This window comes from Ceratotherium simum, chromosome 7, assembly GCF_057802395.1.
Source record: "Ceratotherium simum simum isolate JZ-2026a chromosome 7, ASM5780239v1, whole genome shotgun sequence".
In the NCBI taxonomy this organism is placed as follows: Eukaryota; Metazoa; Chordata; class Mammalia; order Perissodactyla; family Rhinocerotidae; genus Ceratotherium; species Ceratotherium simum.
Window position 1 is genome coordinate 6,915,622 of NC_141906.1, and position 27,527 is coordinate 6,943,148.

Sequence of the window (27,527 nt, forward strand, 5' to 3'; positions counted from 1 at the left end):
ACAGGTCAGTGCTCTCTGTGGTCACCCAGGATCACGTAGGCATGTGCACAACCCAGTGAGGTGGTGTGCAGTCTGGGGAGCTGCAGAGGAGAGACTGACAGCGTGGATGACGATAACACAATAAAGTAGCATGTGCTAAGGCTTCTACAATGGAGCTGGGAGGCCATTAAGGAAGTGGGGCTCATGCACGCACACCACATCTCTACCCAGATGGAATGCAAAAATTGAGCTGTGCTTCACTGCTGTCAGCCTGACCTCCTTTCAAGAAATACACTTACTCCCACAGATAAGAACTTTCTGCATTAGAGATGGCCTTAGCAACCGATTACGTATAGCCAAGAAACAACAGTTGTTAGGAGCACCAACCACAAATCTTGCAGAACAACCCCTGTAATTTATCTCTTTTTGCCTTTATATACCCTTGTTCTCCTTGGAGTACATTTGAGTTTCTACTCGAATCTGTGTCTCCTGAATTGCAATTCTTGAAACTCCAAATAAACTTTTTGCTTCTCTTTCAGTTTATGCCTCTTATTCATTGAAAACAGTGAGTCATACAATCTCAATGTAGTCTAATGCCCTGTGTGTCTCACAGCTTTCTCACTAATCTTAAGACTCTAAGTCTAAATTACATAAGAACACTGTAAAAATAGAGGAGAGAAACTGTAGGAAACTGAAATACTGACACGTCTACAGCACAGATCCCTGCAAAGAGCTCAGGTTTCAGTCAGAAGATCTGGTTTAGTTGTGAGATTCGCACTAATTCCTATAAGTTATCAGAGTCTCTGTTCCTTAATCAGCGAAATGAGGTCAATAAATTCACCTTCATATGAATATTAGGAGAATTATACATAATAAAACTCAGAAATGCTCTGTAAGATGTATTCTCTTCACAGTTGTTAGTCGTTATTGCTCTTATTTTTTTATTCACATTTCTTATATTCTTTTAATGCTGTAGATATCAGACACAGTTAGTCAATGATTACCGAACTTTCCGAACATAAACATAATTGTTTTATTGCTGACCTTCTACCAATTATTCCCAAGAGAAGACAGAGTAAAAAAGCAAACAAATGAAAAGAGGAAAAAACAATATTTGTGAAGACCCTAAACCACATTTATAGAACAGAAGTGATGACAAATGGTACAAAAGAACATAAACTCTTTCGTAATGATATCTTTTCATCATTAAATCATGCCTTTTACCTATGTGATCACTATATTAGTGATGAAGAAACAAGCAGAAGTAATTATGAGCTGTCTCAATAAAGCAGAAACACTTTGAAGGGTGAAAGTGGCTAGGATGTTACGCAACTGTTGGGGAGGAATAATTTTCTCCTCTACCCTTCTAAGTTCTTCTGACTAGTTTAAGAATTAAATTGACATGAGACAGATTAGCAAGAGAAAAATAAACCGAAGTTTAATAACATGTATACTCCCTGTATACAAGGGGGAAACACAGAAAAACTAACGCATCAAAATAGCCAAAGCCACCACCTTAAATACCATCTCCAGCAAATGACAAAAGAAGATGTTGAGGTGGGAGGGAGTCAGTTATGGGAGGTTACCAGGAAAAGCACAGTAAACACAAGTAAGGCTGTTATGCAGATTTAAGTCCCTGCCTTCTCCATTGATAGGAGTTGCCAGAGATTTAGTCGTCCTCCTCTTCCTGGTACAGCGAGGGAGACACCCTTACAAATGGGGATTTTCCTTACAAACATAAATGTATTTCACTAAAGGTAACTTCCACTTGGTGTTCAGAGCTTCTCCCATGTCTGCTGTTTCTTAGAAATAATCAGCTGAAAATAATCCTTATGCCAAAGATACATATTTTGAAGTGACAAATTCTACATCCCTACAGAACTAAATTTGAATTCTACTTTCTGGGTGAGTTTTAACAATATTTAACTTCCATTTGTCCACTATCTTCAACACTAACAATCAAAGAAACAATCAAAGATGTTATTCATGGCCAAATGATCCCTAAATCCATTCAAATTCTAAAATCCTGTAATCTTAAAATTAATTCTTGGTACAGGTCATAAAACCTTCCTGTGAGAGGCACCCTCCCTATACCTGGAGGAAAGTGAAGTGAAGGAAAGTGAAGTCTTTATCTCTGAAGACAAAGGGACACCAAGTAGAATCCTAACAAACGGGCCTTGGTAAGTTTCCCCCAGTTTACTATGATTACCTCATACCCTTTAACCTACCATATTTCTACAGGACTACCCACTCTTCATCAAACCTAGCATACGAATACACAGGTCTGTTTCTTTGGATATTCACTTCCTTTTAAGGGTATCCTGTCATGTAAAGCTTGTATTGAGTAAATTTGCATGCTTTTCTCCTGTAATTCTGTCTTTGTCGGTTTAATTTTCAGACCCAGCTAGGGACTCTCACAGGGTTGAAGAAAACTTTTTCCTTCCCTACAATCTTTTGATTTTTCTCTTCTGCTGGGTCAGTGTTTAATGGCACTTTCTTCTCAAACTTTCTATGTCAGCTGAGGGGGTCCGCCAAGGCCAACAAGACCAAGCTCTGTAGTTAGATTCTTGACCTTCTACTTAGAATCTGACAGAGAATTTGACATTTCAAAGGCATTATCTTTACCTCCCTTTACTTGAAATGACAAACACAAGGTCAGAGTTAAGAAAAACAAATTCTAGCTTCTCTTCAAACTCAGTATTAGAAAGAGGACTTTTCTGATTTTCTATTAATAAATTATTAATGGTAATCAGAACACAAAAGGATAAATGTATGCAATTATAACCCCCTCGTGACTGGGTTTGCAAAAGATAAAATCTCTCAAGGCAGCTAGTAAAAGCACCTTATGAGTGATGAGTAATATCTTACATATCTTACATATCTTACAGATGGGCCAAAACAGCCCTAACGTATCCCCTCAGCTGCATTTAGACAGGTTTCTTGCTGACTCTAGGCCCTGACCTCCCTTTTCTTACGGAATCTCCTTTAGTAAACTTGTAATTGTAAACTCTTTCTCTGCCCTTTTGAGATGCAAATCTTTTAAAAGCCACTTGCCAGTTTTACAACCCAGGAATATCTTCCTCACAGATATGGGGGCCATCTCTTTGAAATGTAATCATCAAAGAAGATAACTCCTCTATCTTCCAGTCTCTGTGGGAAGGTAGGAGCCTAACTTCTATGGGCAGTGATTAGCAAACACAGGTGGCCCAATCACAGAGAAAAACATCTGCAGCCTCAGCAATAATTCAATTGCACTACACATCCCATTGATCAACTTCACCTCGAACTTCCTCCAGTTCTTTTCCACTCTCTCATCCCAGAGATTGACAACTCTCCTGCCATTTGTTTCACTAAAGTTGAGTTCAGACTTTTCTGGCCTCTCTCCCCTATTGCAGTAGCATTGAATAAAGTTTTTCACTCCTGTTTTATTTTGTCTAGCGCCATTTTTCTTTGGCAAGATTGGTCAGGATTTTCTTTATTCCTTTACAGCTGAGAATCGGGAGGATCCATACAAATCTTCTCACCGCAGCCCATCTGTAAGCAGAGTACATCCACAGATAGTTGCAGGTGGCACATTAACAGAACATATTTATATGTGAAGAAAGTCCCCATAGACTGCAGATTCAGGCCCACAGGATTACCCAGAATTGTTTAGAAATAAATCACAACGGAAAATCCTGATCAAAGATACAATTGATCACACATCTACAAAGCTCAATGTTCCTATATTTTAAAGTCAAACTTTGAAACTAGGAAAGGTTGAAATATCAATAATTCGCACATCAGCAATAATACAGGGGGGACAAAACAATCTTTGTCCATTGTGAGACTTAGGTCAACATGGGACGCTGAATCCTTTACTGAGCTTCAAAGTAAAGCACTATAAAGACACTAACCAGCAGTTAAGTTGCTCAGCTAAAAGTCAAACTCAGATCTAGCAGGCATTCAACAATAAGGCAATGGAAGACAGTGAATTCAGAAAGTGGACCAGTCTTCCAGGAAGCAAGAAGCCAAGATCTTGTGATGAAAAAGAGGGAGAGGAATCAAAAATACAAGTTGTGGAAGATGCTTCAAGAGAAGCTTTCTATCTCAGATGGGCTACATCTTTGGCTGGAGCAGGAATCAATCCCAAGGCTGCCATTGAGACCAGTGGGTTGAGTAGAAACAGCGGTAATGCTTTGCTTGTAGGTAGGAGGGGGGAAATACGAGGCATAAGGAAAACGCCAGAACTTGACAAAAGGAAACTATTGCTTCATATTATACCTGGATTTTAATACAAGGAAAACCTTGGTTCAAATCCAGTCTCTGCTTTTTACTATTTGGGTGAAATTGGGTTGGCTTCACTGAGCTTCATAACGTTTTCCTGTTAAGTCGGAGATTATAACATTTGCCCTACTAGTTGCTACAAAGATGAGAGGTAATATAAGCAAAAAGCCTAAGACAGTACCCCACGTAGAGTAGGTGCCCAATAAACAGCACAAGAAGTGATTTTGTTATATTGTTATAGTCTTGCATAAATTTTCATGTCCTTGAAAATAAAAGTGTAGGACAGATAGGTTACAAGAGCTAAATAAACTTTTCTACACATAGAAGAAATAATTGGATAATTTTAAAATGAAGCATTTCATTTCAAATCTCTCAAAGAGTGAAAAAAGAGAGAGAGGCTGCTTTCTGTGTGGACAAAAAAGAAACTCAGAAAGTACGAGAGCATCAGGAGAATATCCTTGACACTTACCATATCAAAGATTCTGCTCGCTTAACTATACTGCTTTCACTGTTTGAAATTTGGATCCCAGAAAGAACATTTCTGATAATTTTAAGACCCTAAATAACAGGACTACAGTTTAGAAAGACTAAAATGCTGATTCATAAATGGTTCCCCCTTTTCCTACTAGTAAGTTCTTTACTTAGTATAACCAAGGGGCTAATTTAACCCTTTTTGATGGCCAATAAAAAATTTTGCTAGTATTTAAATTAATTTTACTACATTGTGAGATCCTGGAAGACACGGTCATTTATCAGTGGTTCCTTGGTCCCCTTGCAGCATGGAGCCAAAGCTCTGGACACCTAGTGGCCACGTATGTATTGAGTGCACTACTGAGTTTATCATGACAGAGAGATAATACAAATAAGTCATAAGAGTGGCTTAGCATGCTAGTAGTGATTTTCAAAAAACAATTTTTTTAAATTAAAACATACCTTAAATAGAAGTTGTGGAGAATGAAAGACAAATAAAAGACTATTCAAAGTAAAGAATTTAAGCATCTGTTTGTTCCAATTGTACTTAGAATAATAAATACAATAGGTGATAGGTAGGTAGAATATAACAAAGATTTTGACATTGGTCTCTGAATATTAAGCAGTTTTTCTCATATTATGACACAATATTGTAAAATATATTTACCAGCTATTCCTGCAAATTTTTGTATATATTTTATGGAAACCACACTAGAAATCCACTTTAATATCATTGTGTCCCATTAAAAGGCATAGCTTTAAAGCTAAATGTAAATTTATAATGGGAAAGATTCGTAAAAATATGGCAGTCAAAAACATAGGACAGATTTATTGAATTTGAATAAGATTGTTTATTCAACCAAGATTGACAATAACGTAAAATGGTACATATAGTCCAGAATCACTAAGGCAGCTTGCATCTGTAAGATTCTATTATTTCTTTTGAAACATTAACAAGGATTTAATATGTGGGATGTGAGAAAAAGAAAAGGTATCAAAGACGACTACAAAGTGTTTGTCTCAATAACTTTCACATATGAGAGAGACAGGAGGAGGCATTGCTTTTGGACCTCCTAAGTCTGAGATGTCATTTCAACATACAAATAGGTATGTTGAGTAAGCATTTAGATGCAAGTATCTGGAGTTCAAAGTAATGGTCTGAGCAGAAAATATAAATAAGAGCAGCATACATTGGTCAACACTACTCACAAACTTGACATGGAAAAGATCACTTAGAGAGTGAGTGTAGAGGGAAAGGAGAAGGAGTTTGAAGACTGAGGTCTAACATACTCCAAAATTAAATAGCTAGAGACATAAAGAATAGCTGTCAAAGGAGAATGAGTAGGAATGGTTAAGTGAAAAAGAAAAAAGATCCCAGAGACTTGGAGTTGTGAAAGCTAAGTGAAGCAAATGTTTGGAGACTGTGGGGGTGATCGAGTGTAGCAAATACTGCCGATAATTTAATTAACATGAGAACTGTGAACTAACATTTTGATTTAGCAGTTTGGAGTTTATTGATTTGGAAAGGAAAGAACTGTCTTTATGGAGTGGATTCAAGTGTGAATTTGGAGTAAAAAAAATATATGAGAATATAGTTGGTCTTTCAAAGACTTTTGCTATTAAAAAAAAGCAGAGAAACAAGGGAGTAACTTAAGGCAATGTCAGCTTGAGCCATGTTATTTCAAAGATGGGTGATACAACAGCATGGTCTTTATTTATGAAATAGTGAGAGAAGTTGATAATACACAAGAGAGAAGGGATAATTATTGGATATCCTTGAGTATGAGTGGAGTAAAGATCCAATGCTCAGTAGGGACTGACTTGAGATAAGAGCATGGGTAATTCACCCAGCATAAGGAGTGAAGGCAGAGTAGATGGGTGACAAAGCAGATAGATTGCCAGATGTGCTGGAAGCATGTGAAAGATTACTTCTTAAGATGTATGAATCAGGGTTCCATCAGGAAACGGATAGGACAATAAAAATAGGACCATTTTCAGTAGGGTTGTATGAGGGACTATTTGCCAAGATGTAGGAGTGTGAAGAACCACGAGAGATAGTGCAGTAGCTTGAAGCTGTGACTACTTCAGCCATGAGAGAAGGTAGTAGACATAAATCCAAGAGAAGAAAGTTAAATAGAGAGATACATCTTGAGAGGAGCTGTGAGCTTTGCTTAAAAACCCTGACAGCTCTAGTTGGTTCCATGAGGCAATTTATATAAATACTCCTTGGAAAGAAAAACATAATATATTCCATTTACAGAGGGGTCAGGACAATATTTATTAGATATGCTCATATATTTTAACTTTTGTTCCCATGGTAAGATAATAGAACATAATTTTCTACTATTTTATTTGTTCCCAGTTTTTTGCTCCTATACTGAACATATATGCATGCAATTATAATTGGGTGATAAATTCACCATTTAAAAGGTCTTATTAAACATATATATAAATAAATATAAAATATATTTTAAATATATATATTTATTCACAGAAATCACGAAGTACAAATCATGAAATACATAATATGATTCTTGTTTTTAGGTTTCCCTGAGACACACATTACAATCTTTTCACAACCCTGAGAGATTTCTGAGAGCATAGATAAAAAATGTAATCATTTACCAAGCGCAAGTGGGGGACACACGCTCCCACCAAGCAAATATAAGTTAATACAATGTGTGCTCAGTGCCATGACCCTCAAGTCTATGTGAAGGGCTAAAGCCCTGTAAGTGCAAACTCAATTACATTTGGAGAATGCTTGCAGGAAGTTATGTCATATAGTTTCTGTGAGTTATAACTATTGTCAGTTTGAAACAAAGCAAATATGCAAAGAGTCAGCCTAGCTTTTTTTTCGTTTTTTCTGCTGAGGAAGATTCACCCTGAGCTACCATCCTTGCCAATCTTCCTCTATTTTGTATGTGGGTTGCCCTGCCACCACAACATGGCCACTGATGAGTGGTGTAGGTCTGTGCCTAGGAGCCAAACCCCAGGCTGCAGAAGCAGAGCGCGCCAAACTTAACCACTAGGCTATGCGGCCAGCCCCCTGGCCTAGCTTTTTTAAGCTTCCAACTTTTCATCTGTGAAAGGAGAATGGCAGGTTAGATGCTGCCTGAGAACTCCTCTGGCTTTAATGGTGTATATAATATTACTCAGGTAGAATCCTAGCCATAATTTTATTATCAGATATAATGACTTGTTTATCTTCACTGAATGTTTCTTCTTCATTCTAATCATATCATAATAACATGTTAGGACTGAATCGACCAGTAGGATCATCTTGTCAAGATCATTAAACTTCTTAATGAAAAGTCAGACACTTGGACAGACACATCATTAATACTCCCAAGTAAATAACAATCTCTTCACAGGTCAGAGGCTGTTTAAATTACTCAGTGAAACATTTCCAAGCAAGGTCCACATTTTATTTAATAATTCACGTATTGACACTTACCATCAAAGCTGGCACATCTTTTTAACACATCATTAATCGTAAATCCACCTCCCCCTTCATTTATTCAAGCCTTAGATTGTTAACTCCTTTTTCCTCCTTCCTCCCTTCTTTCCTGCTCTGAGAATTTAGAGTGCAGCAGTTCCTCAGTGTAGCATATAAGAGAGCCACACTAACAGAAACTAGGCAGCGACGTGATGAAAACCACAGCAGGGAGCTATGTACCACCGTGATGGGAACAGATGAGGCAGTCAGTCAATTTACATGGGAGGGGTCTGAAAAGACATCACAGAGGTGTCTTTCAAAGAGGAATTGGCCTGAACGGTGTCTGATTGTGGGGAGGAAAGTATGTGTGAGGCATGGGACCTAGAGACATTTGGAATGGGCTCTACACTTGCCCAAAGCTGTGAAAATTGTATTTGGATCAAGTTTACTTAGTTTCCCAAAAGGCTGATCCCAAGAGTTCTATCTAATATCTGGATACTTATATATGTAAATATATGTATATCTATGTATTTATGCATATACATTATATGCCTAATCATACACATATTCCAAAACATGCTGTGTTGGAAGATAAGGGTGACACAAAATTGAACTTTTGTGCAGATTCTACCTTTCTATGGTCGGGAGCATACAGTGCAATTAGAACTACTTCATTATAGCCACCATTTCACTATGTCCTGCTTAGGTGGAGGACTCGGAGACTTTGAATTAGTATGGATTTCACAAATCCATAGTGTTTGACCCCTCAGCTTTAGAGAAAGAGGCTTCTCTTGTGATAAAAGCAACAAATTGGAGATTCTGATTCATTATTACTAAACGATGAAGTCAGCTTGCTTTTGAAAGGAAAGAGATGTTATTTACCTTTCTGTGGCACAATGAGCAACTTCCAAAAGATGGAAGAAGAGGTTATTTACAATGACTCTAACTGAAAAGACTACTAAGTAAATACACTGAGGACAATGTATCCTTAGGATTTATTATTGTCACTATTTTTTTCCCAAAGAAAACTTCAAAATTTTCTTTCAAAGTAAAGAAAGTAAAACTTTTAAAGTAAAACTTTCAGAGTTTTAATATCTTGATTAAAAAATAAGAAGTTTTGGTAGATAATTTCAATATTAATGATGGTAAAATGCCAAGGATTCTAAAGTTATGAGCTAAGTAAAAAGAAAAAAGTGGAATAAAAAAAGAGATTTTGTATCCAGTGAACGGAACTAATTGCCTTAAAAAACTTGTTTCTGACATAACTGAAAAAAGTAAGTTCTGAATCTGCTTACATAAGGTTGTGCTGTGTTCTGTTCTGTTGATTCACAAGACATTGAACCTCAAGTGATTCACTAACAGTCTCCGGCTCTGTGTCGAGGAGTGTATTTAATGGTGCAACACAAGAAAGGCTGAGGAGCTGCACAGAGGGCACTATTTATATAATTCATATTTTATAGATTTATGTTTATAAATTTATGTTTTTAAAAATCCCAAGTAGTTTAGGAAATCTCCTTCCTACCAATATAGGTTTCATCTTTCATCTCCCAGAATGTTGACCCTGAAAAGAATAATAATAATCAAAAAAAGAAAAAGAAAAAGAGGTATACCTAGAGGACTCAGGTCAGGTGTTCTTTAGGTATCATGTACTGCATTAGAAAGGGGATAAAGAGAGAACCAATGGTACTTGCCCCTCCCCCCAACAGACAAGTGTGATAACCTATAGCATAGGAGAAGTGCGAAGCAGCCAGCACACACAGAAGGGGCATTAGCCTGGCTCTGACAGTGTAGGGATGGAGCTGAGTCTTCCACAAAAGTTGAAGATGAAGACCCAGGTATGAAGAAAATACTTTGTCTGATTTCAGCGAAAGCATAAGATGAGAAGGCTTCTCGATAGGATGTGGAACAGATCTTATTTAAAAAAAAAAAAGAACAATTTTGGACATGGAAAGAGTTTCCAGACTGAGCAGGAACTTATCATTTAGTCCTAGTGAATAAAGGTGTACACCAGTCACTTAGTCAAAAAGAATTAGCTAACTAAAAGAGCAACTACAGTTTTCTCTCTTTTATGTAGCCATGGACTCTGAGTTTTGCTCGTATCTATAGCCCAGAACATAGTTTGTGGCCCTGACTGCAAAAGATGATGGGAGGCTAGTAAATGTAGTTCCTAGCTAAGTAGGTATAAATTTCCAGCTAGAATGCATTTGTTCTATTACCAAATGGAAGACAGGGAGAATGGACATTTTAAATTCTGCTGGTGACCAGGGGAGGCAGTGAGTGGCAGACAATATGTAAACAGTATATATACACGAAGAATACAATACATAAAATTTGTGTTCTTAAATCTGGAAAATGTATGAAATGTATGAACCTTTGAGACTGTCTACAAGAACTAGTTTGAGAAACACAGCTTCAGAAATAAAACCTATCCTAAGCAAACTATCTTTCAGTGGCCAAATACCCAACTATTACTGCACAAGAGAGGACTAGTATTTTTATGGTAAAATAATTCAAAACGCATACCAGCACAGTCATTTGGATACGAAACCCTGTTCCTCAAACTTGGAAAATTTTGAAACATGATATCAGCTGATAATTGAGATTTTTTAAAAATCTTTTTTTATCTCTTAACAATCAATATAGGTTTGATTTTTAAAGTTATATCTAGCAACTACACTTATCAAGTAAGTTTGAATTGTGAGAAAAGTTATAAAATTCTGTGAGTTTTGTTTAGAATAAAAGCATAAGTGTAATTTTATTGAAAGCCCAGAGTAGCAGTTCTCCACTCTGCCAAAAAAGGTATAATCTTCTTTAGAAAAGAAGAAATTTGTGGGAATACGAGAGTGTAACACCCGCCATGACAGAAAAAGCTTTAAGGACACAAAGAGAGGCTCATTCTCTCCAAGCTGTGGAAGACTAGGGGGTTTAGACAATGGAAACCCGCATGTGACATTTAGAAAGATTAGAAGAGGGAGTTACCTAGGTGGTTAGTCTCACATTTATTTCAAAGTCTTTCGTCGTGACGGTGGAGAACAGAGGGAGAGTGAGAGAAGCCCCTGTAAAGGAGAGGGAAGACTGAGTGCCTGGTTCCTTCTCCATCCTCCTCCTGCCCTGTGAAATTAAGCACCTTGGAGAGTCTCTAAGATTTAGTTTCCTTTCTCTCTTCCTTCTATTTTAGAATGCGTCTACTTGACTACTGGATTGTGCAAAAATTAAGTGAAATCATGTATACAAAAGAGCTGGCACCACAAAGTGCAATTACACATGTAACATGCTTGCCACATGAGTGGCACGGCAGTGGCAGTTTTCATTCCTTTTTTGGTGACATTTTTACTGTAAAAATATATAAAGCTAACAATATAATAGTCAACAAGCTCTTACTGAGTATCTACTGTACGATAGGCACTGGGTTACTAAATGGTAGTGATAGGGGTCATATAAGAGGGGGGAGGGGAGGGGTGTAAGGGGAGGAGGAGGGGCAGGAGAAAAAGGAAAAAGGACGGAAATATTAGAGTGAGGTGGTTATACAGCAGAGGACTGGAAGCTTATATGCTTCAGAGCAGAGGTTCTCAAATCTGGATCTTGTTTCTTAACATTTCAGATGCCTATTTTTTTTTGTGACTATAAAATTATTTAAGTCCCTATTATAATATTATAAGTCCATTGGTTGCTTTGGCTATCTAGCATTCAGTCCTAACAGCACCTCCAAATTTAGTATCAAGGAATTATCTCTTGCTCATAGTACATAGCAGATCATTTGATCAGTTGTCCTGCTCTTCCTTGGCCAGAAAGAGCACATGAGACCCAAGGTAGGCTGTGAATATTCTCTCTACAGCTTCCCTCAGACCATACTTTCAGTGCTGCAAAGGCTACTCTTGAAGATGTCCCTTCTCAGCCCTTCACAGTAACAACGTCAGGGCCTTCCCTGTGATTTCTGTGAACTCTTCATCTGAACAATAGAATGCCTTTTACCTAAATTTAAGAAATGCAGATGGCCAAGCCTTGAGTCACACATGCTGATAGTGAATCTCTAAAGAGCTTTGAGGAATCTATATATTGAAGAAGTTCTCCAAATGATTGTTAGCAGCCACCAGCAGGTGCCCATTGAGCAGCATTCGAGAACCACTTGTTTAGAGCCTTGCTATTCAAAGCATGGTACAGGCATCGGCTGTGTTGGCATCACACGGGAACATGTTAGAAATGCAGAATACAGGCCCTGTTCTTAATCAGAATCTGCATTTTTACAAGACCCCCAGGTGTACATTAAAGTTTCAGAAGCAGGAGGAAGATACCTCGTTTAAAAAAAATGTTTCAGGTAAGGAAGAGATTATGAGTCCATGTGAAATACTAAATTTAAATAGTGTGTAATACATGGTTTTAGAGGCAGAGGGTTCTTAATGTATAAAAAAGTTTCTATGAAATAGCCACTTATTTGCAATTTCCCGATATCAGTTTTAGGTTGTTAATATTCACCATGATGTGTTAAGGATTGTATTTTTTTGAGAAAATGGAAAATGATAATGGAAATGGAATTTTCTCTTACCTGTGGTTATAAATCTTCTTGGAACACAGGTTTCAATGATGTTGGAGAGCATTTCTCCGTATAGTGGTGCTATCTGCAATTTTCAGACAGAAGGTGGAAAACGACCCAATGATGTTTTGAGGGGCTAAGTAGAGTAGGTTCAATCTGTCTCAACAATGGCAAAATTTTTATTTTAGTACAGGGTTTAAAAAGTTTCTCTGTACTATTGTCTCACTGTTTGTAAGTTTCACTAAGTTCATCTGAGGTTGAAACAAACCTATAATTTTAGCTATATCAACATGAATAAACTATTCACAAGAGCAGGAGGGAAAAAGGAAAGAAGGGGCAAAGGTGAGGTGTCTCAGTAGATGGTTGAAATCACATTTAAAAGAAGGAGAAACTTTCACATTTTAATTAGGCTTAATGCAAAAATGATGAAAGATTGAGCTCAGTACCTTGAATCCATAGTATGAGTTTTAGTGAAGAGCGGAAAGAACTAGCTCTTGGGTCAGACAGTCTGGTTTCAAAGCCAGCTGCATGATTGACTGTAACTTCTACCTCTCTATCCTCAAGTCTTTCATGTAAAAACTAGGGATGATGTTACTAAAAGAGATTTTTGTCAAAGTCCAGCTCACAACTTGGTTGGTGTCTTGACTAGTGTTTATTAAAAGTAACTAAATTTTTTTAAAAAGAGCTGTGCAGAACCTATGCCACATGATGAAGGTTTTCCAGAAGCCACAGATCATGACTGATTCAATTCCACGCAGCAGAGGTCATTACATTAAAAACACACACACACACACACAAACAAACAAACAAGCAAACAAACAAAATACTTACCTAAGTTGAGTAGGATAATGTACGTAAAGCTTTTAACATGGTAATACGCAGCCTGGCCCTGGCCGGTGGGTCATATACACAGAGTAAATACCAGTAAAGTGTCAGTTGTCTTGGTCATCATCATCATTGTCATTGTTGTATATTCCAGTGCTAGCAAACTTCCTGCTCAATATTAATTGTACAAAGCAGATGAGTAAAATGCTTGGTCCCTGGTATATATTATATTGCTATTATATCATTCTAATGTGTGTTTTGAGAAGTCTTTCCCACACAAGACGAAGATTTGCAACAAGTCTTGAGAAATTTTATTGCTTTATTTCCTCCCTGCAGCACAGTGCCCAGGACCCAGAAGGAGTGTAATAAATTATGGTGTAAGATAAAACAGATGAGTATTTTACCATCAACTATAAATTGTATCACACGGACAAACGGAATTCTTGCCATTGTTTCTGTTCGGTTTCAAAATTAATAGCAGAAATAGAATCTGCCATTATATAATATCGCTAATGGTAACCTGGATACTTGCCCCATCCGATCCCTACTGTATTAGTTTCCTGCGGCCACTGGAAGAAGTTATCACAAATTGAGTGGCTTAAAACAAGAGAAGTTCATTGTCTACCAGTTCTGGAAGTCAAAAGTCAGAAGTCGCCAGGCTGAAATCACCGTGTCAGCAGGGCTGGGCTCCCTCCAGAGCCCCCAGGAGAAAATCTGTTCCTACTCTCTTCCAGCAACTCCTGGCTGCAGGGGTTCATTGACTTGTGGCTGTGTCTTCCCCTTCTTCAAGGCCAGCATGTTCAGATATCTCTCTGCTCTGTCCTCACACTGCCTCCTTCTCTATGTGTGTGTCAAATAAGGACACATAAGATTGCATTTAGGGTCCACCAGGGTAATTCAGGATAATCTCACCATCTCAAGATCCTTAACTTAATCACATATGCAAAGACTCTTTTTCCTTATAAGGTAACATGTACGGTTTCCAGGGCCATTTTTCAGCATACTACGTGTATTTCCCGTATAACAGCTGATTAAAGAATATATTGTGAGTAGAATAATGTTTAGTTTGTGAACAGCCATATATTAATAGGTAACATTTATTCGGAAGAACAAGGAGCTGTACAATGATAGTTGTTCTCATAACTATTATCTCATTTGACCCTCATAACAACTGTGGGGGTGGATGCTAATGTTTCTATTTCAATGTTGAGAACATTTAAATATCACAAATAGTGAGTGTCAAAGATGTGATCTGAAGCCGGTGTTTTTGTCTCTGTTTTTTACTCTGCCAGCTTTCTTACTACCCGAGATACCTACATTTGTCCTTCTAAGCACTGGTGTTTCTACATGTCTGAGGGGGAAAAATAGTTTATAATTGCCTAAGCAATGGTTTCAAAATATTTCCAACATACTGTGAATTTGTACACTCACTGGAAATAAACCCTAAAATATTTTTTTAAATCGACTTTCTTTAAAGTTAATATTTTACCACCATTGATGGAGGTTGAATGATGAAACCTTTTAAAAATAATCTTAGTTGATGATCTGTTGACTACGCATGTTGCATTTATTTATGACATGTACTAAAGAGAAGCCTACTTTGATGTTCATTTGTTTTAAACACTCCTAGAATATTCCAAAAAGCTCCAGGCAAATCCAAACACAATTTACAGTCATTTAGGCATCTGTTTGAAACACCACTGGCCATCCACTTGGGATTTTTCCTGAGTTTAGTACCGAGGTATTACTAACTCATAGTTTGTGTGCTGTTGTTTCTACAGACTAAGAATTTATAAACTTTGAATCTTCATGCTGGAATTTAAGGAATCATAGGGATCACTTCATCCAAACCCTTTATTTTACCAATGACATTCATCCAAGTTGTGACTTCTTTATGGTGACAAAGTGACTAAGTCTTAGTTGCCGGCAAGAACTCCACTCTCTCAATAATCAGCCCAGGTCAAGTTTTTTTTCTCATACTTCCTTCCTCTCTCTCTTCCTTCCTTCTTTCCTTTCTCTCTCCTTTCTTCTTTTCTTTTATGATTTCCTTCTTTCATGCATGCATGCTTTCGTCCTCTCTTTCAGTGCAAAAGTACAATATCCTGCCTTCCAGCCCCATATGTAAAGACTCGGAATGGCAAGTTTTAGCGGGGTTCTAATCAATGTGAGATTTTATGATTCTCTATGATTTTCAAAGTCATTACTAGTTCGATTTAAAGAATACATCTCATAATTTTGAGGACTCTCATTCTTATGAGTTATGGACAGTGGCCCATGCCATATAATTTATAATATAAATTATATATATAATTTATAATATAAATTATATATATAATTTATAACCTATTTAGGCAATATTTATTATTAAGTCAACAAGTAATAATCAAGTGCTTACTATGTTCCAGAAAAGACAGAGAGGATATAATGCTGAAAAAGATAATTTTCTTGTTATTATATCTTTAAAAAACAAATGTGCATATAGTTAATAATACTACACTGTACACTTAAAATTTTGTTAATAGGGTAGATTAAATGTTGTGTGTGTGTGTTTGTTTTAATAGATTTTATTTTATCTTTTAAAGCAGTTTAACTTTCACAGAAAAGTTGAAAGGAAGGTACAAAAATTTCCCATATACTTCCATCCCCATTCATAAAAAGTCTTCCCCATTATCAAAGTCCCCCACCTGAGTAGTACATTCATTAAAGCTGATGAACCTACATTGATGTATCATTATCACTCAAGGCCCGTGGTTTACATTAGGGTTCACTCTTGGCATTGTACATTCATTGGGTTTGGACAAATGTATGACATTTGTATCCACCACTATAGTATCATACATAGTAATTTCATTGCCTAAAAACCTTCTGTCTTCCATCTGCTCATCTCTCCTTCCCTCTAGCTCCTGGGAACCACTAATCTTTTTACTATCTCCATAGTTTTGCCTTTCCCAGAATATCATATGGTTGAAATCATACAGTATGTAGCCTTTTCAGACTGACTTCTTTCATTGCGTTATATGCACTTGTTTCCTCTGTTTCATGGCTTGATAGCCCATTTCCTTTTAGTGCTGAATAATATTTCATTGTCTGGATTATTATAGTTTATTTATCCATTAACCTACTGAAGGAAGATTGCTTCCAGGTTTTGGCAATTATGAATAAATTTGCTATAAACATCTGTATGCAGGTTTTTATATGGACATAAGTTTTCAACTCCTTTGGATAAATATCAAGTAGGATGATTGCTGGTAAGAATTTTGTAAGAATCTGCCAAACTGTCTTCCAAAGTGGCTGTACCATTTTGCATTCCCAGCACACATTATTTTTTTTACCACAATAAAAAAAAAGTGGAGAAGAGTGAAAATTGAACAATGAATGAGTGAAAGAAGTCAATGAATTATGTAATATAATTTCAAGCTACTATAAAGAAAATAAAAAAGATAAGGTGTCAGAGATTTTTCTTATTTTCACAGATTTTAGAATAAGGCTATAAATTGTCTTCAATTGTGACCTTATACTTTTGACTTGGGTATAGTATAAAAACGTTTCACGTTTTGCCATTGAAACAATTATCTGTTTTGGACACATTATGACTTTCTAGAATGAAACTATGTAAAGATGAGCTCAAAAAACAGTCATTTACCATGCGAATTTTCCCCCAAGGAATAAACACTATAAAATTAATATTTATGTATGTATTCAAACTATTAAGAAAATAAATAACCTGATCCCATTGTTTGGAGTTAGAGAATACAAATGAACTTTTTGATTTTTAAAAGTTCTCACAGGCAGAGAAAGCTACCCCATTTAGTAATCCTAAAAGTAAAACTAACACAAACGTCACAAACTTGTGTCTTATGGATTTTCATTATGGATTAATTGAGATATGATATGTGTATTTATAATTTTGTAAGTCAATATACTATTTGGATTTGTGTCTTCTCCTTGTCCATCATGTAAGCAGCACTCATTCCACCCTCTCAAACTTGCTCAATGGATTCCCCCCATGAATTTCCTTTTCTCACACCTCTAACTAGTTGTAACTCCTTCACCCCTTCATGTCTAGTCTATGCTCTTGAGTAAAGACGACTTAAGACGCAAAGGTGTCATGGAAGGGATGAAACCCATTTCAACTTGGGACATGAAGGCTGGATAAGCACATAGGTTCCAACAATAATGTTAGATCCATGAGGCACAAAAGAGAGGATAATGGAGTGAAGGAGGGACTGAGAAGCAAATACAGTGGAATAATGGACCTCTCAGGATTGACAACTAAGCAGGTCTCCCATTTCTTCCCAGGCACAGAGGTGGAGATGATCAGTTACCTAGTGTGATATGACTAAAGCTTCCCTAGTGCCATTTTTATTGAGAATTTGAATGTAGCAAGTATATATAAAATGAGAAGAGTGAAGATGCTTAATATATTTGGATTGAGGGTGGAATTATTTACAAGGGAGCATTGCTAACAAAAATATGGTGATGCAAATACATCATGCATGACTTGGGACCTGAAATGATTAAAGTATCACTTGCGTGCTCTGATCTGAGGGATAGTAAGGAAATTAGTGAGGATGACAGGGAGTGATAGAAGTGTTTGATGGTTTTCTGGATGCATTTTACTTTATGAATCCAATATCTAGTCACTCTTTTGCAATGAATCTTTCTTTCCTGTGAGAAATCCATTTGTGTTTTGAGTAGGGTTTATCCCATCTAACAAAAGGGTAGAAATGTGACTCATTCTGGGCCAGAGAAAGTACCCCACTCCCCTGGCCATGGTGATTGGCTCAGGCACACAAACAATTTGGGATCTTCCCTGGGATTTTTCTGCTGGTGCAATCTGAAAAGATTGTCTCATGTGGCCATTGTTTCTAAGCTTATAGGAACTTAATCAGATGGTCCTTGGTCTTCTTCTCTGCCATATGGAGAGAAACACTTTGAGAGATGGAATGAGCCTGTCTAGAAGTAAGAGAGAAAGGGTCCTGTCTTATTTTGGTATTTTTATTTAAGTGAAATATGGGGTTTTTGTTTGTTTGTTTGTTTGTTTGAAACCATTTCCTAAGCAAGGATTTCTTTGTACATAGTATTGCTTATTGAACTAATTTTACCTCAGAACCCAACAACAATAATAATTATGACGATGCTAATAGTTTCCCTTTGTTAAGAGCTAAATATGTGCTAAATGTCTTACATGCGTTGTTTTCTCATTTACTAAATGAACAATATTCTGAGGTACATAAAACAATGTTTTCCAAAGACATGAAATTAAGAAATCAAACTTTCCCCTTTCCTTGAAGGCAGAGAACAGTAGATATCCATCTGTCAGAGAACAGAAAACAGAAACAGCGACCCAGCTGCAGCCAGGGGCACAGGTCACACCATTTCAACTGAGAATCATTCTTAAAATTGCACACAATGTAGCCATCCCGCCAACATTCTGGAGCAGGAAAATAGAATTTGGGGGAATTAATTACAACAGTAAATAAAATGAAATTTAAGGTAGATTGTAATCTCCCACAAAACAGCAGTCCTGGCTTCTGAGAGCTGAGTGAAAATTCAGTGTCCTTGCAAAGCAGAAAGTTCACTGATGTACTTGTATCTGAGAGTGGAACTTTTCAGATCTATTTTTTTGTATATTACACTTTGGTTCTATCAATCAGATGGCTGCCCCAATGCCTTCTTTTTTTTTTTTTTTTTTGTGAGGAGGACCAGCCCTGAGCTAACGTCTGTTGCCAATCCTCCTCTTTTTTGCTGGGGAAGATTGGCCCTGGACTAACATCTGTGCCCACCTTCCTCTACTTTATACATGGGACGCCACCACAGCATGGCTTGACAAGTGGTGGGGTGGTGCGCTCCAGGGATCCGAACCTGCAAAACCTCCGGACCGCCAAAGCGGAGCGTGAGCACTTAATTGCTGCACCACCAGGCCAGCCCCCTCAATGTCTTCTTATAACACATACTTACAGCATTGATTTGGGGACTAAAACCATATGCTTTGCAAGTAAGCTGGCCTGAAATTGGATTCACTACAATCACCAAAATTAACTGCTTTCTTCACACCAATAAACAACTAACAATTTTTCACCTACAAGGGAACTTTTGAATAACCAACCTTTTTTGTGTTTGTTTTCTTGGTTGAGAGTGAACAGCCATAAATTCGAATCCTTTCATTTCTTTCAAAAGCCACTCCTTCAATAGAGCACTCAGTGGCCACTACACCTGAGTAGGTCATTGCGCTCAACTGCCACCTTACAAGATTTTACTGTAAAAAGCTTATTTCAGTCTGTTTTTTTTTCAGTTATTTTGTGCAATTTTTGTAACTATTATTGTACAATTATATATTATATGGCAAAATATGTTACCTATTATATAATATTAGATTCTGTTCTTTACATTCTTCATGGTCAGACATTGTTTTGCATAACTGAAATTTAATAATATTTATATCCCTCAGGAATCTAGCACAATGTTGAGACAATATTGGGAAGTAAGTAACATGTTTATTCTAGAAATTAATATATAGATAAATAAATTTTATATACCCATCTAAATAAGCAATATTAGAGTACTTCCATAGACATACTTATATCTAATAAAATGTTTCTTCTTTCCCTGTTAAAAAATTGGCTAAGACTTACATCTAATAAAATGTTCCCTCCTTGCCTGTTTTTTAAAAAAAAAAATGCCTAAGCTATTTACCTGGAAAATACAAAATGCCATAGGTGGTAGAGTGGTTTGAATAGTACCACCCCAAAATTCATATCTAGTGGTTTGAAATAACACATCATCTTCAGCTGAGTGTGTTTATTGAGGCAAGAAGATGGAATAATTTAATTTAGAGAGATTTACAGCCACAAGAGTTGAGCCACAATGAGTTTTCTTCTTGAAATTTACTCAAGTTTTCTCTAGAACAGTGGTTATTGACCTTTATTTTTTTTTGTTTCAGTCATGGACGTCGTCTGAGAATCCAGACTCTCCCTTCTGAAAAATACACATATGCACCTATACTTGTTTCTGCTATCTTATGATTTCAAGATGGTCAGAGAGTCCCTGATGTACATCTTTATATCTTACAGGGTCTTGAAGCATCCCTACTCTAGAGAATAGCAAATTAGAGAAATCAGCCTCAATTTCCAAATTTGGATGTAGTGTCCAATGTTTATTCATTTCACTTACCTCATGGGTGCTACGAACAGACTTAAGTGTGGCCTTACTTTATTCTTAGTGTACACAGAGTCTGGCCGTGGTTTTTTTGTGAAAAATAGGAATTATAATATTTTAGGGAAGATAGGATTCTAAATTCAAAGAGTCAGCATCCAGTTGAGGAAATAATTCAGACAAAAGCAAAGTTAAAATCGCATGTTAAGGATAGGGAAGATGCCATGTATACACACAAGATATTCTAAGGCACATACACACACAACCAATGCTCCATCAGCGGTACTTATGGCACGTTTTCTCAATTACCCAAAACCCTTCGGTGATGGCCTACCGTGTACTAAAGCTGGTGACCGTGGACTCTAACCCTTTGTTAAGAAAAGTTGTTAATACACAGGCTACCAAGTTTTGGAACATTGTTCCATTCACATTGTGGAATGTGAAAGTTTTTCATGGTGTTTAAACCAAATTTCCAAGGAAAAATTAAAGCAAACAAATTAGAAGAAAAAAATATCCCCTCTATTTCTAAAGTTCCTTGCAGCTCCAGGGCAGGTATGACTGTGTTTTGCTAATCAGACCTGACCCCAGCAATTTGTAGATACAGAAATTAGTTACGTGAGCAAACAGGCTAAATGTTATCCCTTCTTTGATGCACACGGATAGGGTTGTGTGACACCAGAGTCTTCAGTGATGGAGGCATCATGCTGGCTGGCAGCTTCCTGATCTTGGCACCGGCTCTGGGGTATGTTTGTGGAGTGGTTCCTAAAGCTTGGCCCACAAGCTGTATATTCAGTTTTCCTAACAATTTTATGAGATCTTTATATGGCTTAGTAAATCCTTTCTTCTTCTTAGAGGATTCTTTTTGTCACAGCTTAGAACAGCAACTGGCACATTGCCCCTAAAATCCTGTGTTTGATCCCTCATATGTCTAGATATGTGTCAATGGCTATTTGGAACTATTTGGAAATCCACAATGGCCAGTGACTTGACCAGTGGCAAGCTTTTTCTCCCGGGTACTTATAACAACAGCAGTAAAACAAACCATAAAAGGAGATTAAATCAGTTATTAGTAGGAGATAGAGGAAGCAGATTAGTAATTCAGAGTCAGGTTAGACTACATGAGCCATGAGAAAAATAGATGAGCAAAATAATTGAGAGGCTATAAAGAAAGAAAAGTGGAGCCATGAAACAGTGACATGGAAACTGCCACTGAGAGAGTAGCTTTGACGAATGTCTGATTTCCATCACTGGGCAGAGTGAGGCCCACTTCAATGATTCCTGACTTCCTTATTATTATTTTTTAGTGTGATTCCTTATTTTATCCTTACCTTGAACTATCTTGAATGAGTCTCAGGAAAATAATCAATCATAAGAATCTATAGCAGGGGCCGACCCGTGGCTTAGCGGTTAAGTGCGTGCTCTGGGTTCGGATCCCGGGCGTGCACTGACGCACTGCTTGTCTGGCCACGCTGAGGCGGCGTCCCACATACAGCAACTAGAAGGATGTGCAACTATGACATACAACTATCTACTGGGGCTTTGGGGAGAAAAAGGGAAAAAAAGGAGGAGGATTGGCAATAGATGTTAGTTCAGGGCTGGTCTTCCTCAGCAAAAAGAGGAGGATTGGCGTGGATGTTAGCTCAGGGCTGATCTCCCTCACACACACACACAAAAAGAATCTATACTAAAACAAATCACTATAGCAGACAGTGATTGGGGGGAGTGTCTGCCCCAACTTCCCCTCCCTTCCTCTCTTCCTTCCTCCTTCCCCCTTTCCCTCCTTCCTCCCTTCCTTCTTTCTTTCCTTCCTTCTTTTCTTCCTTTTTCCCTCTCCCCCTTCCCTTCCCTTTTATCTCTATCTACTCACTAATTTCATATAGACTATGTTAAAATACTAATTTAAATCAAGGATTGCCAACTATGTATTCCTTTAAAAATTCCTGAACATTTTATCAGACTCACACATTTCATTAAGGAGTTTCAACTAACCAAAGATGCTTGACCCAACATCTAATTTGTCTAATATTTCAATACCTATATACTATCCTACTTGTCCCTTAAAACTTTCTTATATTTAGGACCATTATAGATGAACTTGTTTTATCCTAGGGGGAAAAATGGATAAAATCAAAGAAAATTAGAAATGACAGTGGAGAGAGCTGTTTTGAAAGTGCAAAGTCAAAGAGAATTCTGGGCTTGGGGTCCATGAAATTGACTATATCACATGATGATGCAATTCTCATATACATGGAAGTCAGAGAAGGGAGGCTGAGTTTTTTGTTTGTTTTATTTTCTGGTGTAAATTTTTGTATTTTTTGTAACCATGCAATACCCAAATGCAAAATAAATAATTGAATGCACAAAGATGGATTACATAAGAGACAACAGAACTAGAGACAGATTAGGAAGTTACTAGAAAACTGATAATATATCTACTATAAATCAATTTTTGCATTGTGAGAATTCTCATATTCTGCAAATTTGTACACGAAAAATACAAGATGTACGGGAAAAATATGATTTGGAAAGACCACTTACTATGTAAATTTGTAATCATAATATTAACAAAATAATAACAATACTAATAAAAATACAACAATACTAACAAAAATAATATTTTTTGGCACTTATTCCAAAAATCATAGTCAATCCTTTGCAGCTTTACAGTTAGGATTTACTATTTCCTCCTTTGGATGTAGATCCTAAAGGGAACCAACTTCAATAAAGTAAATTATCATCAAAATTAAAATTTGATGCATATTTTTCACTAATCTCTTACTTTAATGCAGGAGAAAGTCTTAACAGGGTCTTCTATACTTACAGCTTAGGCAGATATCTTGGTGCAGTGACAAGCATTTTTATGAATGCTTTAAAGGCACTAAACCAACACTACAGGCACTAAAGGGAGGCCCATCTGTATATTTTCTTATGTGCTTGTATTGATAAAGATTTTTCTAAAATTCGACAAGGTTTCCCCCTATTGCTTCAAAACTTAACGTGATGAGAAGAATTACATATAAACAAACAGAATTTCTAAAATTTTACTGACATCATTCCATCATTTATTAATTACTAATATGGTGATTTAGTACAAAAAAATATCTGTAGTGGAACAGATTTAACTTGAATGTTCCATGAAATATAATATAAGCAGAAAAGCAGAAAGCCAAGACCTGAAACTTGGAGCCCAACTAAATCTCAGTGGAGCGTCTGTGAGTAAAAGCACAGGTCACAGGGACATCCACAAGAAGACAGAGATACACATAGAGACAGGTGAAATGCAGGAGCCAGAAATGCTCTGATTGACTCATAGCTCACACCCCTTTCCGTTCCATTCTCCATTTCCTCTGTAAAAAACCTCACTATTTCTTTTCCTCTCACACCCTCACTTTGCTCTCTATGTTCTCTAGTGTTCCTTCCCAGTTATGAACACAAGCTTGGAGTCACAGCTCCCAGGTAGCCTGTTCCAGGTGTGTCTTCCGGGATGGAAAAATCAAAACACTTTCTGCCTACACAGCATTTGCTTAAAAAAAAGTCTGATTATTTTTCCCCCTCCAAGAGACGTCTTAAATCTTAAAAACTAAATCATTAAGTGTTAATGTAAAAGTGCCTTTGAAGATAATTGCCTTCACATATGAAAAGAATGCTGATCATTCTTTAATAACTTTTTAAAATTCCCTTCTTCCGGGGCCAGCCCCATGGCATAGTGGTTAAGTGCACGCGCTCTGTTGCTGGCGGCCTGGGTTCGGTTCCGGGCCGCGCACCAACGCACCGCTTGTCAAGCCATGCTGTGGCAGCGTCCCACATAAAGTGGAGGAAGATGGGCACAGATGTTAGCTCAGGGCCAGTCTTCCTCAGCAAAAAGAGGAGGATTGGCATGGATGTTGGCTCAGGGCTGATCTTCCTTACAAAAAAAAAAAAAATTCCCTTCTTCTACTGGGACTTCGCCAATAACCTCACCCAGAAGTACTCAGGGGACTTCCTCCAGAAATCTCTTTATACCTCTATTGTCTCCCTCATCTCTTCGTATTTCGTTCAATGAATTTACCTGTTTTTTTCCTTACTCCTAAACAAAAATCTTCCAGGCATGCCATATAATTTTACAGTACAGAGTATGGGTCAATTATTTTGTTCAGTGTCTATGTACTGATCTTTTGTCAAAATAACAAGCCTAAAAATTCAAGGAATTAATACGAAGGAGTCAAATTAAAAAACATTCAATTGATAATATATGTTCAGCATTAGATTTTGCTAGAGAAGTCAAAAGCTTTTTCTGGTTATCAATTTTCATCTTGCAGGTTTTCAATATGATATAAGTGGATAGTAGCAAATTTAATTACAAAACTTACATTTAGGAGAAAATATTTCGGTAGAGTTGTATTTCTTTTAGAATTATTCTAGCCTACATACTAAGAAAATTAAATTACACTATAAAAGTAACCCCTGGAAACAAATAAAATATTTTGTTAGTCCTCATAAGTACTTGTTATGAATAATTTATAGTTTGATTTTGAAAGAGCTTCCTCTTTAGTTGAATTCCAGACTTTTAAAAAATTATCTAAGATTAAAAGTTAATACTTACATAGGGATATAAATCAACCCATAATCCTCTCATTACCATACAACTGGGTTCATATTTGCGTGTGTGTCTGTTCGTGTCCTAATGTACCTTCTTCCCTATTTTAATATTGACTTTAACGCTGTTTTAGATGTTCCCTTTGTCTTAAATGATCCACGAGAAGTTCTGACTTGAATAATCTGGCCCTCTCACTGAGCTCTTGCTGAGCCAGTGAACAAGAAATTATCCAGTATACCCAGTATTCTGGTCTGCTGACATTTTACACCATAAACAGGAAATCCAAGATTTAGGTCTCAGGGAAAACATTATCAAGTCCACACCATCACACTCTCTTAAGAAGACTCAGAAGAAAAAATCATTCAAAAGAAATGAAAATACAATAGAATCATCAGAAAGCCATTTAAAATTTGTCTTGCTTTCCTTTCTCCTACACATTCTTCCCAGGACTGATAAACCATTCTAATGCCATAATCAGAGTACTGATGCTGAATCTTCACACCAAGGCATTTATAAAGCCTATTTTTTAACCTTGATACCAAGGTGGAAACCCATTTAGGAATAACATAGCTCATCTATTGTTCAAATATTTCAAAAAACAAAAGGAGAGAAGGAAGGCAGGAAGCAAGGAAGAAAGGAAGGAAGGAAAGAGACTAGTAAAGGCTAAAGAGATTGATTTGGGACTCAAAATAAGCCATAATTAGTGGGATTGATCAAGGAAGATGTATCACTAATTAGTCATGGTTTAATAGTCCTAATTAACTAATTGCATTCAAGAAAAAAGTTAATAAAGAGGTGGAAATAGAAACATGATGGAGAGATTTTGGGAAATAAAGTAATTTTATAACAAGATAGACAAAGAATCAAAAGAGAAAAGAAGCAGAGAGCATTTTGTAGGGTCTTCGCATTTTAAAGGCTATAATGAAAGTGGTATCAGCTTATGTTCAAATCTACATTATTCTAAGATTACCCCAAATAAATTTTCCTTCTCGATTGGCTCTTCCTAGCATGAAGTCAATTTCTACTTAGCTTCTTCTTCAGTGCCTGTGATGTCATTTGGCAGACAAATAAATTTATGAAATGAAAATTAATTTTTAATATTAGCCCAAGCAAAATACAATTACAAGGGAAAATGAACTGGAGAAGTATAAACTAATAACATTATCAAATATATACAAAAGTAGAGATTATCTGCTCTTCAAAGTTCTTAACCTTACAGTTCTTCTCCATTAACACATAACAGCAGGCCAAATTTGCCTGTGATCGGTACTCTAAAACTTGCTGCAAATATATATGTGGATTTGGGTGTATTCTTTGATTTATATAAAATTTGCCTAAAATATGTCTTACCTCATTCTGGAGATCTCGGATCATTTTGCTCTTTCTTTCCACTTCAGTCTTTAAAAAGTTTATCTGAAAATGAATAGAATATTATGTAGACACATTTCAAATTCATTTCTATGGCTTTTGTAAATTTATTTTCATGATTTTTGAAGTATAATAAAATAATTCTCTTTAAAAACAAACATTGTAAAAGAACAAAGGATTAAAATTTCCATTAATGAAAACTTCATTGCCCAATTTATACATATATCCACTGATTACATAAAAATATCCTTTTCTCATGTAATAAAAGTTTCATGTTTTTAAAATTGAGAAACCATGTACGTTATGACTGTGATTCTCTTACCTGTCTAAACCTCAATTTAAAAAAAAGGTGTTTTTTTAAAAAAGAAAAACTAGATTCTCAGGTGGGTCTAGGAATCTCCATTCCTAAAATATTCTCCAGGTAATTTTGACCTGTGGCCACATTTGAGAGCAATTGCTTAGTGATACTGTTGACCTCAAAAAGCATGCAATGTTATCAAACTGTGCCAAAGAAACTATGATGTTTTCTTCTGAATATGATATTGTTGAGATCTTTAACTTTAGCCTAGTTATTCAAACTGTATTTGAATAAACATAGCATCTTTATTTGCCTGAGAATTTTGAAAAAAAAGTCAGTATAGTACAATAGTTTAGATTTGAGACTTTACAGTCACTGAGGGTTCACTACAAAAACTAACTGTATGATGGATGAAACATTAATTTCCCTAATTTTCAATTTTCTGGTAGTCACATTTTAAATAAAGTAAAAGGACACGGATGAAATTAGTTTTACTAATATATTTTATTTAATTCAATATATTCAAAATATCATTTTGACATGTAATGGATTATTAATGACATAATTGACATTATTTTTTGCACTATATCTTTAAAATCCACTGTATGTTTTACACTTCTAG

At 36.5% G+C, this 27,527-nt stretch overlaps 1 protein-coding gene across 3 annotated transcripts in view; it reads right to left on the reverse strand.

The window, feature by feature from the left end:
- Positions 1-27,527, reverse strand: part of LUZP2 (leucine zipper protein 2) — a 437,390-nt gene that overhangs the window by 185,277 nt on the left and 224,586 nt on the right. For 2 of the 3 annotated variants that reach the window (XM_014783619.2, XM_087433080.1), the window contains exon 5: positions 26,590-26,652. The exons of the other annotated variant lie outside the window; for it this stretch is intronic. In XM_014783619.2, coding sequence (XP_014639105.1) covers positions 26,590-26,652 — 63 coding nt within the window. The remainder of the gene's footprint in view (positions 1-26,589; positions 26,653-27,527) is intronic. 3 annotated transcript variants of the gene reach the window in all.